This window comes from Copadichromis virginalis, linkage group LG14, assembly GCF_057382275.1.
Source record: "Copadichromis virginalis isolate Kocher_CV1m ecotype Utaka linkage group LG14, C_Virginalis_male_GT1.1, whole genome shotgun sequence".
NCBI lineage: Eukaryota > Metazoa > Chordata > Actinopteri > Cichliformes > Cichlidae > Copadichromis > Copadichromis virginalis.
In genome coordinates, this window is record NC_140631.1 from 32,479,039 (window position 1) to 32,491,479 (window position 12,441).

At 39.9% G+C, this 12,441-nt stretch overlaps 1 protein-coding gene across 2 annotated transcripts in view; it reads left to right on the top strand.

The window, feature by feature from the left end:
* The first annotated feature begins 3,206 nt into the window (after positions 1-3,206).
* Positions 3,207-12,441, top strand: part of nectin3a (nectin cell adhesion molecule 3a) — a 36,091-nt gene continuing 26,856 nt past the window's right edge. For both annotated transcript variants that reach the window (XM_085430515.1, XM_085430517.1), the window contains exon 1: positions 3,207-3,440. In XM_085430515.1, the coding sequence (XP_085286641.1) occupies positions 3,353-3,440 (88 nt within the window). In that variant the 5' untranslated portion in view covers positions 3,207-3,352. The remainder of the gene's footprint in view (positions 3,441-12,441) is intronic.

The window sequence follows — 12,441 nt, forward strand, 5'->3', positions numbered from 1 at the left end:
TGTTTTCACAGACTGTAAAACCAAATTTCCCAGACAGCCTGTGTGGATGTGCAGCCACTGGTCACAGGGGAGGTGGTGCCAGTGCAGCATTGCTTGCCTGGAAGAAAATGTAATAACACTTAGTGAAAAGTATTTTTGCTGCATAAAACCTCAATGAGGTAACCACAATTACAAAGGTCATGGGCCATAAATGCTCATAAACTATTTAGTGCTACTGAGGGGGGTTTAAGTATTTATGCAGCAGTATGCATTTATGCCAGTGGTGTGGAATAAGCCTTGCTGAAGCAGTTTTTGCCCAAATTGTTGATATAATTAACACATTAAGAGTTGGATAATCGAAAATAAGATGTGAATTATCATCTCATAAAGACAAGAGGTTGCCTGCTGCACTAACTCTATCGTTTCAATGCAAAGTGCCCCAGGAGGGGAGATTGATTAGTGAAAAGGCCATCACTTTCACCTGGGGATTTATAGCTCTTTGAGGATATAAATAAACCACCAGAGGGTATGAAGGTAGGGGGTACAGTGTGGTGACACATCCCGGGTCATGCTTTAATCACTGTAAAGCTGAGCTATAGCACTGAGAGGGAGTGAGTTCAGTTCTGCAGGAGATGGAGGTTCCCTGCAGAGTTCACATTGCCCTGATGAGGACTCAGAGCTAATAGAGTCTATAAAGACATCACTGCAGAATGAAACTGGTGGCTCAACGCGAGGGAGGCACATCGAAACAAGCATTTTTGCTTATCTTCAGTGAATAAATATGATGTTCGCCTAAAATTGCTGAGCGAGCAAGTTTATCAGCTCAAGCTTCAGTGCATGATAATAACACAGTGCTGCACACAGCGTCGGATTCCTGAATGTGTAAAAGCTGTAATTATCTCAAAGAAAAGAACAATGCAAGAGTGTTTCATTACCACTTTGTTTTAGGACAGAGTAGTCGAAGTGTGTCTGCATTCACGCTGATGAGTGCACACTTTTTTCCCCCCAGCACTGTACCTGCATGTGATTGCTTTGTCCTTCAGTGACTGATCTCCTGGGGTTTATATTAACTTTCACATTCACTTCCTTGTTTCCACTACAGTTTTAGGATAGTTCAGCATATCTGTGACTGAGTTAACATTAATAAGCTGATTTAAAAAAAACAAAACCTTTGTGTGCACTGTGTGCACTGAGGCTTGGTTAATGGTACAGCAATGTTAGCATTTCTGGTGTGTGTAGGGGTTATTGTGAGTTTCCTTTTTTACGTGCTAAAGGACTGAGGGAGAATGGCTCATGATGCGTATTTTGTGTATTTTACTGTAATTAAGGAGGTTAGAAGGGGCATAAAGTGATTGACTGGACTTGCTAAAGTGAAAGCAGCACTTATATCATCTTACAATCTCCTCAACACCTGCTTATGAAAATGTGATGTAAAATAGATTGGGTTTGGTCATTAGAGGGACTGAAGGGTAACCAGTAGGTTGCTGTTTTTAATCCCCACAAAACCCGTGAACCCACTAAAAGCATCTTTAGTATATTCTTAAGCAACTTGATGAACCTTTGCCTGTTCAGTTGCTGCACTGAAGACGATAATCATGATTAAAAAGCAAATGGTTATTTGTGCTATAAATAGTTCTGTTCACATTTAATGTCTGTTTGCACAAGTGAGACCTTAAAACAAGGAAATTCCTCACTCGTTCCACAAAAAAGAAGAAGAAAAAAACAAACAAATAAACAAACAAAACTTCATTATATGTGAGGTTTTAGTACTTCTTTCTTATAAAACTGTTTATGATCCTTATCAGATAGGTTTATATTAACTTAGGGGTGAAATCAATATCTTTTTTTGAGCCTAGTCATAGTCAAAATTTGATCCTTTCTAACTGCAAAAGTCCTTTCAGATGTATCAAGATAGTCTTATGAAACTGTGCCTCTTAATAAATGTAGTACTATTTCATCAATCTTGCGTATGAAAATGTTTTCGACTCCCTCTTGCTAATCCTGCTGTCCCTACAATAACAACAACAATGACTGCTATTGCTAAGGTTGTAATATTTCATGTGAAAATAATTAAGCAGTTTAGATGTTTCTACTTTTTTTTCATCACCCGGGAGGTTTTTGATCGGTCCCATATTTTACAGCCCAAACATACAGCAACAGATGGTTTATATGGCCCCACGGAGACCCGATTTCAAATCATGCAGTCAGTCTGGGATTGCGTGAACAGGCAGACGATACCAAGACAGCCTAAATCCACTGAAGCACTATGGCAAGTTACCCAAGATGTTTAGACAACCTCATTTTCTTTGACAGGAAGAACTGACACTGTTTAAAAGATAAAGAGTGCTTATACCAAAAAGTTCTACTTTTAGCCGCTTTTTAAATTAAATTAAAAACAAGAATCACTTATTTCTGAAAGCATCCTTTCTTTGCTGTAAAACTAGACTAAGTCGTCTATTTTATGACTGGATAAAGTCACTTCAGTTTGGCAGTTAGCCTATTGCATACTTGAACTATACTGTGACATCTAAAAAAGCTCAAAGCTATCTGAAACGTCAGTTTGGGGCAAGTTTTCCCAACACAATCAATACAAGCAAGCCACGATAGATTTTTTTTCTTAAGACTGGGTTGTCTACTAAGAGTCAGTGCTTACATTGTAGTATCTGCTCTAGGCTTTGAAGCCCCCTGACATATACCAATGAAATTATAATGAGAGAAAATCTACTACTAGAACAACAACTACTACTACTACTACTACTAATAATAATAATAATAATAATAATAATAATAATAATAATAATAACAACGAGAAGAAGAAGACAAAGAAATGAGCGAAAATAAGAATAAATAACTAAATGGATTTGATATATAAATTTAAAATTTTTTCTTAACAATCAAACATCGACAACTGGCTCCACACGAGAAACTAACTGAAATTAAACGTAATAAAATAACAATTAAACATAATTTAGAGTGCTGATCGTGATAGCCCTGCTACCTATATTTATGTTGCCCGAATCTGTATATAAAGTACAAAAAAAAAAAAAAATCCCACAAGAAAACCAACAAACAAAAAGACAAACGGCTCAATGACAAGCATTTCAGAACTGCGCTAAAAGTGTATACACACGGAGACGAGTGGGTCAGCGCGCGTGCGTTCTTAAGTTTCATGTGTGTGTTTTTTTTTTTTTTGTTTTTTTTTTTGTTGACTTGCAGAATGGTACAGCCCACGCGGTTCTGTAGCTATGGAGAGAGGCTCCCCAGGAGCACGAGCCAGAGAGAGAGAGAGAGAGAGTGAGAGAGAGAGCAGGGACGAGCGAGGAGCGAGGAGAACGGATCCGGGAGTGCCGAGGCGCACAGACACACAGGAATCATGGAGAAAAGATTACCGCTCAGGAGGACTTTGCCATCTAACGGACTGCGACTTTTAATATCCCTCCTCACCGTATACGGACTTACCGGTGAGTTAACGGTTTCTGTATCATCCCTCCCATAATACTTTTGAGGCCATTGAAAGAAGTTGTTGCAGTAGGATTGCTCGGAGAGGGTCCTCACGGATACAGTCCACTACCCAAACCGGCTGGCTAGTTTTTGTTGTTTTGTGGTGGGCTCGTCCTGCTGCATTTAAGCTAAGCTTAAGCAGGCTAGTTGTTGCCTGTGGACAGTTATCTTTACGTTAACACTGATGGGAAAGTAGCTGCTGCGTCAGTTGACCGTTAGCTAAAACTCACTCTCCTCCCCCCATTTGAATTCAACTCCGTTAACATCAGTTAACTTCTTTACATCGGAGCGACTGTTACACACAAGCTAACTGTGTTAAGATTTTCAGCTTATTCCAGGAGACATAACTCAGACACGGCACTGATTGGTGTTATGGTGATAATGGGCAGACCTTCAAGCTGAGGTTACTTACAGTATGTCACATCATGACTTGGCTAACATCATTCAGGGCGTTTGGGGGATTTACCGGCTAGTTTGTCTCCCACCCACATGGTTACAAACTGAGGAGAAGCAGTGATTAGAGGTGCACAGAAATAGACAAGAAATGGAACAATCCGGGTGTCACGTATGGCTAGGAAAAAAAAGAGGCTCCTTTGTGAAAAGTTTGCCAAGTGGTTGGTTACAGATGGATTGTAGGTTATGTGATACACGACAGAAGGAGAGTCAGTGCAGAGTCTTCAGCTTTGGGGTAAGGGGTGGCAGGGGAAATGAAGACATATTTGAGTGCATGCACTGCAGTCGCAGAGTCTGTAGAAGTATTGACCTGCAGTTGGGCTGCATGCCAGCTGAAGCACCTTCCAGCCCCCTCACTGTCCCGAGGAGAGCAGCTGGAGAGCTTTGCTGTGTCTCAGACACAAACACAGATGGATGCTTAAGTAAATACTACCCAGAAATACACCAGTGTTCTTTTCTTTTCTGAATCCAAGAGCAATACACGAAAGAACAACTTTTACTGTATTGCTCATGTTAATGTGTAACATAGTGTTGGGCGGTATGGAAAAAAACCAACTGCATGATGGTATTTTTTTAAGATTCTGGATGGTTCATAATAGATCTATTATTATTACTATTAACTTTTTCATGGCCATCTGTAAGGTTTATACAAAAAAAACACTTCTCTTTTAAACCATTTAAAAGAAAAAAAACAATCAAAATAATAAGTAAACCACACTTAGACTCTTATCAGTAGTGCTCATGTGTTCAGTAGACTCGGTCCTTAATAGACTGCTTGTTCTGCTTTTAGGTTAGATGTCAAACTGGCTCCTTAGCATTAATATTTCCACAGCAGAGCTGGGTCTGAAAAAGCCTTGACTAACCTCATATCGTTGCCCTACCTGATTCCCTTTTGCTGTGTGCGAGTAGAGTTCCCTTAGACTTGCCTCCAGTGAAAGTCCAGCACAGAGACAGCATGACACAAAGCGAGTCTCATTTCTTTACAATTGAAAAATCAACAATCGACAAACCCAGCTCCTCTCTGGGTCTCAAGTCATTTGGGTTCATCCCCAGTCTTGTTTTTTTCATCCCCCATATGGCTTCACTGTTCTTGAATGTAATGAGGGAAGCCCACCCTTACTTCCCTAGCTGTTGACACATTGTTATGATGTGTTCAAACCATATGCCAACAGAAGTTTTCATGCGGTGTGATTACATACAGAGTGAGGCGAATTGACAGAACGTTGCGCTACAGGAGTTGGGATGAAGCTGTTTGCTTAACTTGTGACACACAAAAAAATCCACTTCACTCTACGATAGAGGCAAAAAATAAAGAACAAAGCTCGGAGAAAAGCGAGTGAAATCATAGTAAGGCAAGGCAAGTTTATTTATATAGCGCAATTCAGCAACAAGGTGATTCAAGTAAGGTCTCAAAATACGTGATCCAACTATTGTGTTTATTTTGTCTCTGCCCTCTTTTAAGGGCAAATATTTGTTTGTTTCTAACTTGACTATGTTCATAAGACTAATGCAAGGTCAAACTTTGTGATTTATGTCACAACACTGATATTTCTTGGCACCTTTCTGTTTTAGTCATGTAAATGTACTGTTATTAATGCTTTAAGTGGTTTTATCATTAATTATTCCGTACCATGATTTTTTTTTCCCCACAGGTTGTGGATTGTTAATATTGTGTATGATTGGAACTGAGTTAATATGGGTATCATTTTCAAAATTCAAACATGCATGAAATTAAGCTCAGGATGCTGCCCAGCACAAGTGTGGCTCCCAATATAACAGTAACTAATGGCCTTTTAAAAGCTGTGCTTTTTGCCTAGACACTTAGAATTACTATTGATTTATCTCTAATTATATTCTTGCTTAAATGCTTGATCCAAACAATATGTGTTACAGTTTTCCAGAGCTTAAGCTGATGTACAGAGATGCCATGTTTTGTCAGATCTGTAATTAAAGAGCAGATATTTTTGCTTTAAAACCCTAGAAGACTGAGCAAAAACTCTCCGAGAAGCCATGTCTTGTCTTAAATTGTATAATATCTGCTCTTATAGTAAACGGATTAATCGGTTGAGCACTTGTCTTTTGCGCCTGTCCTCCTGCTACAGTCAGTTTCATTTCAGTTGCTTTCAACAAATGTTTTTAAAGAAGCCTCTTCGTGCCTTTCTTTTTGTGTCTGTTCCCACAAAACACTGGTTCATAAATCATCACAGCAAACCGATAAACAATGCAATGTTGCAATCTAAGCTGATTAGCCTCAAAGGCGTGTTCAAGTGTGTTTGTTGATTTTCCAGTCCAACATGGTACCTCTACAGCCAGATTTTCTTAGCATGAACACATACGATAACGTAGCCAGCATTTTTAGTTTTAGGGGTTTTTTTTTTTCGGTTTTGTGTTTGGATAAAAATGTGTACAGGTTTTTGACTCGTAAAAACATTGTTAGCAGCCATGTGGTCCTAGGGGACATTGTGATGTAAACACTTTTGAAGTTAGTTTTCTTCACTTCGCTGTAGCGTGTGGACAGGATTTTTGAGGAGGGGATTTGTTAAAAGGCGTGGCCACTGGCTGTGAGGACTGTAATTGAAGACCATAGTTTTGTGGTTCCTTCTCTTGGGGCCACATGATTCACAATCTAAATAAATAATGTAGTAATGGAGCCACCCCAAATTACAGACTCAGAAATAGATTTGAAAAAGCAGTGCAGCGACTGAGCAGATTTGGTCCTTAAGCTTAATATGATTCTGGACTCATTAATTGACAGCATGATGTAGCCAAGAAAGTTACTTTGTCATTAGGAATATAATTAAAACAACCGTGGCTTTGCCACCACATGGTATAGGGCAGATCAGGTCAAGACCCTTTTGTTGGGGGAGGAGATTGGATAACTTAATATAAAGTTACATCCCAGTCTTACTGGCTTTTCTGAGCAATTACAGCGTTAATACCTTGGATCGAGTGATTTAACTTTTTCAGGACTGATTACAGACATTAGTAATTATAGGATAACCAATATTTTAATATATTTTTAAAAATAGCATGTTGTCATGTTTTTATTCTGCTATTTTAATGCTTATTTTTTTATGTTTTAAGTATTAGCTGTTATGATGTTTTAGTGTCTGTTTAAGCCTTATGCACTATTGGGGTTAGCACTGTTGCCTCACAGCAAGAAGGTCCTTGGTTTAAATCCACCATCTGGCCAAGGCCTTTCTATACGGGTACACCGACTGCAGATGTTTACCTGTCTCTCTGTGTTAGCCCTGCGACAGACTGGTGACTTGTCCATGGTGTACTCTGCCTCTCACCCTGTGGCAGCTGGGATAAGCTCCAGCTACCCTAAATTGGATAAGCAGTAGAAAACTGATGGATGAATATTCAGTGTAGTCTGAAGCTGCCTGCTAACTTAACCACTAGCATAACCCTTTGCCCTTTTGCTGTTTTAGTGTAGCTTTCGCCACTGTAATCCTTTTTCCTTATCTATTCCCAATATGTCTTGGTTTTCTTCAGTTTTGACAGCATTGTCTTACTTTCACCCCTCCAGCTGGCCTGATAGCAAGCCTGCTATCCTTGCCTTCATTGGATGTCACTGCAAAATATTGCATTTGATCATTAATGCATCTGGGAAACTGTGCATGCTTGTCATGGTTGTGTGGTCGTACAGCAGAAAGAATTGCAGCATTTATTGCAAGGTCAGCTATATCTGCGATATGCAGTCCAAACCACAGCTCCACTACGGGAGCTGCTTCAGACTGTGTTCTGCTCTGTGCTCAGTGGTGATAGGCTTTTGTCCATAGCATGTAAACAATCAGAACATTATGTGGGTAGGACCCTATATCACAGAAAGTCATACAGAGAGAGGCAGTTTTGTATTGTGACAAATCAGCATGCAAAAACACAGAATAATGACCCCAATAATCAGCCTATCCATAGCTAATGCTTAAAAAAAACACCCTTTGTCATGATAAATTTTGCACCACTCACTTGATGCTTCTGCATATTTCAGCTAGTCTCTTCCAAACAGTGATAGTGATAATTTAGCATGACCTATTGATTTATTTGTCAGTAGATTCAACCATTTCTCTTCATTGCTGATGTTAATTATCCACAGTTGTTATTTGTTATCAGAATTATGAGCAAGAAAAAATGGCTTTGAAAGAGCATTTTAGCATTTGGATTCACATGTGTGGGTCACAGCTGTCACATCCATCTGAGCCTCCTTATTTGATCTCAGTTGAGAAGCAGCTGACTGAACACCCCTAATCACATTAAATGCACACAGGGTTTTCTTTTTGAAGGAAGGCCATCAGCAGATGAGTGTGTGGCTTTGTTGTGTAGGCTGGTGTGTAGGCTGTGTGGGGAGTTCAGGGAGCAGTCTGTGGTCACCGGCTCCTGTTGACTCCACCCTTTGCTTCCTCTTCCATGACAGATGTGACTGACTGTCAGAGGCTCTGAATTGCAAGCAGCTTCCTGGTGGTCCTTTAGTGAAAGCTGAGTTGTAAACCGCAGTTTTACCTCTTCAGCAAATTTGTTTGTAATTTAAAACACATCATCGTCAGTGACACTAAAGTTGCTGTTTGTTATACCTTGTAAGTGGGGCATAGAAGATGGCACCACTTTCCATTCATTCCAGTGTGAATAGCTCTCTTTTTGTGTTCTTTCTTCTTGAGTGGGCTAATGCACCAGTACGCTTTGGTATTGACTGCAACATTCCACCAATGTGTTCCAAAGCATTTTGTTGTTTGTTGAACCACTTGTCATTGACATATGAATCTTTCAAAGATCAAAAAGGAGGCACCTAATTCAAGGGATGAACTGCTGTGCTTTTGCACATTTTGCAATAAAGCACATTTCACACAAATGTGCAAGTAATGCAAGAAAGTCTAAGTAAGCTTGGCTGTGTTAAAGAATAAAGGTAATCTTATCAAATATTGACTTTCAAGAATTATTAGAATCGTAAAAGCTCTACTTTTTGACTTATATACTGTATACAACCCAATTTCCCATTGTTCTATTGGAGATTATGTATCGGAATTTCAGGAGCGGGACCACACCTCCAAACACGCTCCTTCCGGTTGTCATCTATATAGGTTCCCCCAAGTTCTGCAAACTGTTCATTCTTGTTTACATGCCCCACCCTCCCTCCTTGTTCTCAATTCTTTAACTTCTTCACTCCTATTTAGTATATGGGGATCTGCCAGACCCGGGAACCGTCGCCAGTCCTCTTCGAGGCCTTCCCCAAACCGCAGCTCAATTCATGTCCAAGCATTCACCTTTACCTACTAAAACGCTGTCAAACCTAAAACGAGGACGTGGGCCCAGCTAGTGAAATAAAATATAAAGAAATGAGGGGTGACTATATAGAATCCATCTAAAAGTAATTTTTAACCCCACTGTCTCATTTTGTCAGTCACTGACTTCTGGTGGTATTTGTTGTTTTATGTCTGTACCAACTTTAGTAGTTACCAGTCATTATGACTGCAGTGCCTGAGTGCTTAGCCATTCAGAATTGGAAGGAAAGGGGAAAATATAGAAAAATACACAAAAAATGCTAATATTAGCAGTACTATTTTTACTAGTGTGTCTTGCCTACTGAATAAATCTTGGATAGACAGGAATCAAATGTTTCAATTACTGAGTCATAGGAAACGGTGCTGTATAAATGTCTTCCAGATATTTCCATGGTTAATTACCTACCGTGAATGAACAGAGGGAAACTTTTTAAACAGTGTTTTTTGTCTACTGTTTTCAGGAGTCCAGGGTTTTTCCCAGAAAAACAGAAAGAGTAGATCACATTGTGTGGCTGTTAGGGTCACATGAGCACACTGTTGCTTTACAGTCCATATTAAAAAGCTATACATACAGTATGTCCACAGTCAGCAATCCAGTTCCCCAGGAGAGGAGCACAGAGGTTATGGGAAACAGGTGTGGCGGCTGAGCTTCATCCGCTCCGTCTCATTTGTTTCACTCTTTTCAAGTGTGGGATGAGCACGCAGTCAGTTGTGTGCACTGACACACCCCCTGCCACCCAGGTGGGAGATTAACACCCACCAGTCAAATACTGGGCAGTGTTGGTCGTAGAGGGGAAGCTATCTGCAGCGTGGTCTCGTGCCCACAAAGTATGGTGAGTAAGGTGCATTAAATTGAATAAGAATAAGCGCACCTTCATATTACTCATCTGCTCAACCGCATCAAATAATCTCCTGTTGTGTTCTGACTGTGTGCCTGAGTGAGTGACATTTTTACCTATGTAGGTAATTACAGTCAAGACTTCTAACACACATACTGCACTTGAAAGTTTCACAAAATGTGTTGGCCACAGCGTTAAGACAATTTTTTTTTTTCTTGAAAGTAACTGTTCTTTATTCCCAGTTTGCATCGTACACAGTTTTGCTACTAGTTGGAGAGCAGTTTTGAGAGTGTTTGCAGATCTTTTATACAGACTACTGTGGCAACCCGTTAGTAATGAACGTGATTGCAAGGAGGTTTTTGTGACGTGCCCTCTTTGTACTTGATTTCATCGCGCAAGATCCAGCAACCTCCAGAAACTACTTGACACTCCAGGAGGGAAGGGGATCATTAACCGTGTGACTGAGACCTCAGTTATTTATTTATTTATTTATTTTTTAAAAAGGTATGTAAAGTGGGGCCCTGCGACAGACTGGCGACCTGTCCAGGGTGTACCCTGCCTCTCGCCCTATGACAGCTGGGATAGGCTCCAGCGCCCCCCGCGACCCTGAAAAGGATAAGCGGAAGCGAATGGATGGATGGATGTAAAGTGGGATTTTTTTTTTTTTTACATATTTAAGAAGTCATGAGTACACCTCCTTTCATGTGCATAGGCTCAAACTCTCTCCTCAAACTCCATCTTTTGTTTATTTTTAGAGGTTGTTTAGTTTTCCTTTTAGCACCAGCCATGTTTTACCCATGTGTGCTCTAAGTTCTCTAGCATGATGTTTATTTAGTAATAAGACATGTGATATGCACAGAGAAAGAAAACACATTTTATTGAAAGATGTTTTCACCTCCGTCAGTCAGTCGCAATTCTGGCTTTTATCAAAGACCTTATTTACCCTCCTTCATCTGATTCTCATTGTATGGTTCTTTTTTGTGGGGATAATCATTGACATACACCTGAATTAAGCAGTGAAAGCACAGAAATATTTGGCTAATTGGAGGTTGAAAGGTTCAGTTCCTTGTTCCTCCTGTCCTCATGTGTGCTTGGGCAAGGTACTGAGCTTCAAATGGCCCCAGTTGCATCCATCTCTGTGTGAGTGTGAGATGGGTAAAAAGCACTTAAAGACATGTGGAAAAAGAAAAGTCATATATAAATACCAGTTCACTTGCCGTTTACGGTTGAACTGTGATCCAAACCCAGAAGTGAGGAAATGTTCACTGCATGCGTTATTTACAATAATATATTTTCTCATGAGTGACAGCCTTAAATTATTTCTTGCATTACCAAGGGTAGTTTAAACATCTGACTGCGGAATTTAACATTTATCTGAAACAGCCTGTTTGTCTTTAAGAAAATCAATGCCGTGACACTTTTTGGATTTCACAGTTACTGTTTTATCTACTGTGGTCCAGGTTTTCAGACACTCAAACCCAGGGAAGGAAAACCTGTCTCCTAATTCACACTTTGCTAATTTGTCTTTCTGAGCATGGTCCAGAATGCAGATTTGTTGCAGTAAAAGCTTCAACACAATACTGCACAGCCGTACTCTTGCTGGTTTTCAGACAGATTGTTCTGTTCCCCTGAGAATCACCGCTACACTACCCATGTCCATGCAGCCCCCTTCTCCATTCTTCAGTCTCTCTGCTTCTGTTTTAGTTTCTGATCCCTTCTTCCTTTCAGCTGAATACATTTCCCCACCTTGATTAAAGCAGAAGCAAAGAAGAACAAACAGACTGCAGGTTTTATTACTTTTTAATATTGATGAAGGGAAGTGGACCATATCTGTACACTTTTTTTCCCCACATTAAGTTACTCTGTCACTGAGGGGATGAGTCATAAATCAGTGCTAATCTCTGAGAAACTTCATGGTTGTTGTTGTTTTTGCCTTGGAAAGAATAATCAACAAAACAAATGGACAGACCGGTTCCTTTTAGGTCTTAAAAGAGTGGAACAATATCAGATTTTTGAGAAAGCAAGGCACATACTCTACATCCTAAATGTGTTAGGCAAGCAATAACAGAAATCTTTGTTTTGTACATGTGAGCTTGTGTAACCTAAATTTGTTAAATCTATTTGTTAAAAGTTTGAATCTCTTTTGATTTGAACAAATGCAGGTGAATGTGGAGAGTGTGTAGAACGTACTTATGCATTTGCCTGTTTCTCTGAGGTCCCTGTGGATACAAGCTTCAATCAGCTTTGCATTTTGTGTTTTAACAAAAGACCTGAGTGACCCAGACACCTACATATTATCTCCTTGTTCTCTCTGTTGAAAGTGGGTGGCACATCTGAATAGAGAGAAGCGCCTTAATCTGCTGCAGAAAAATGGTGAGAGTATGTGAGTG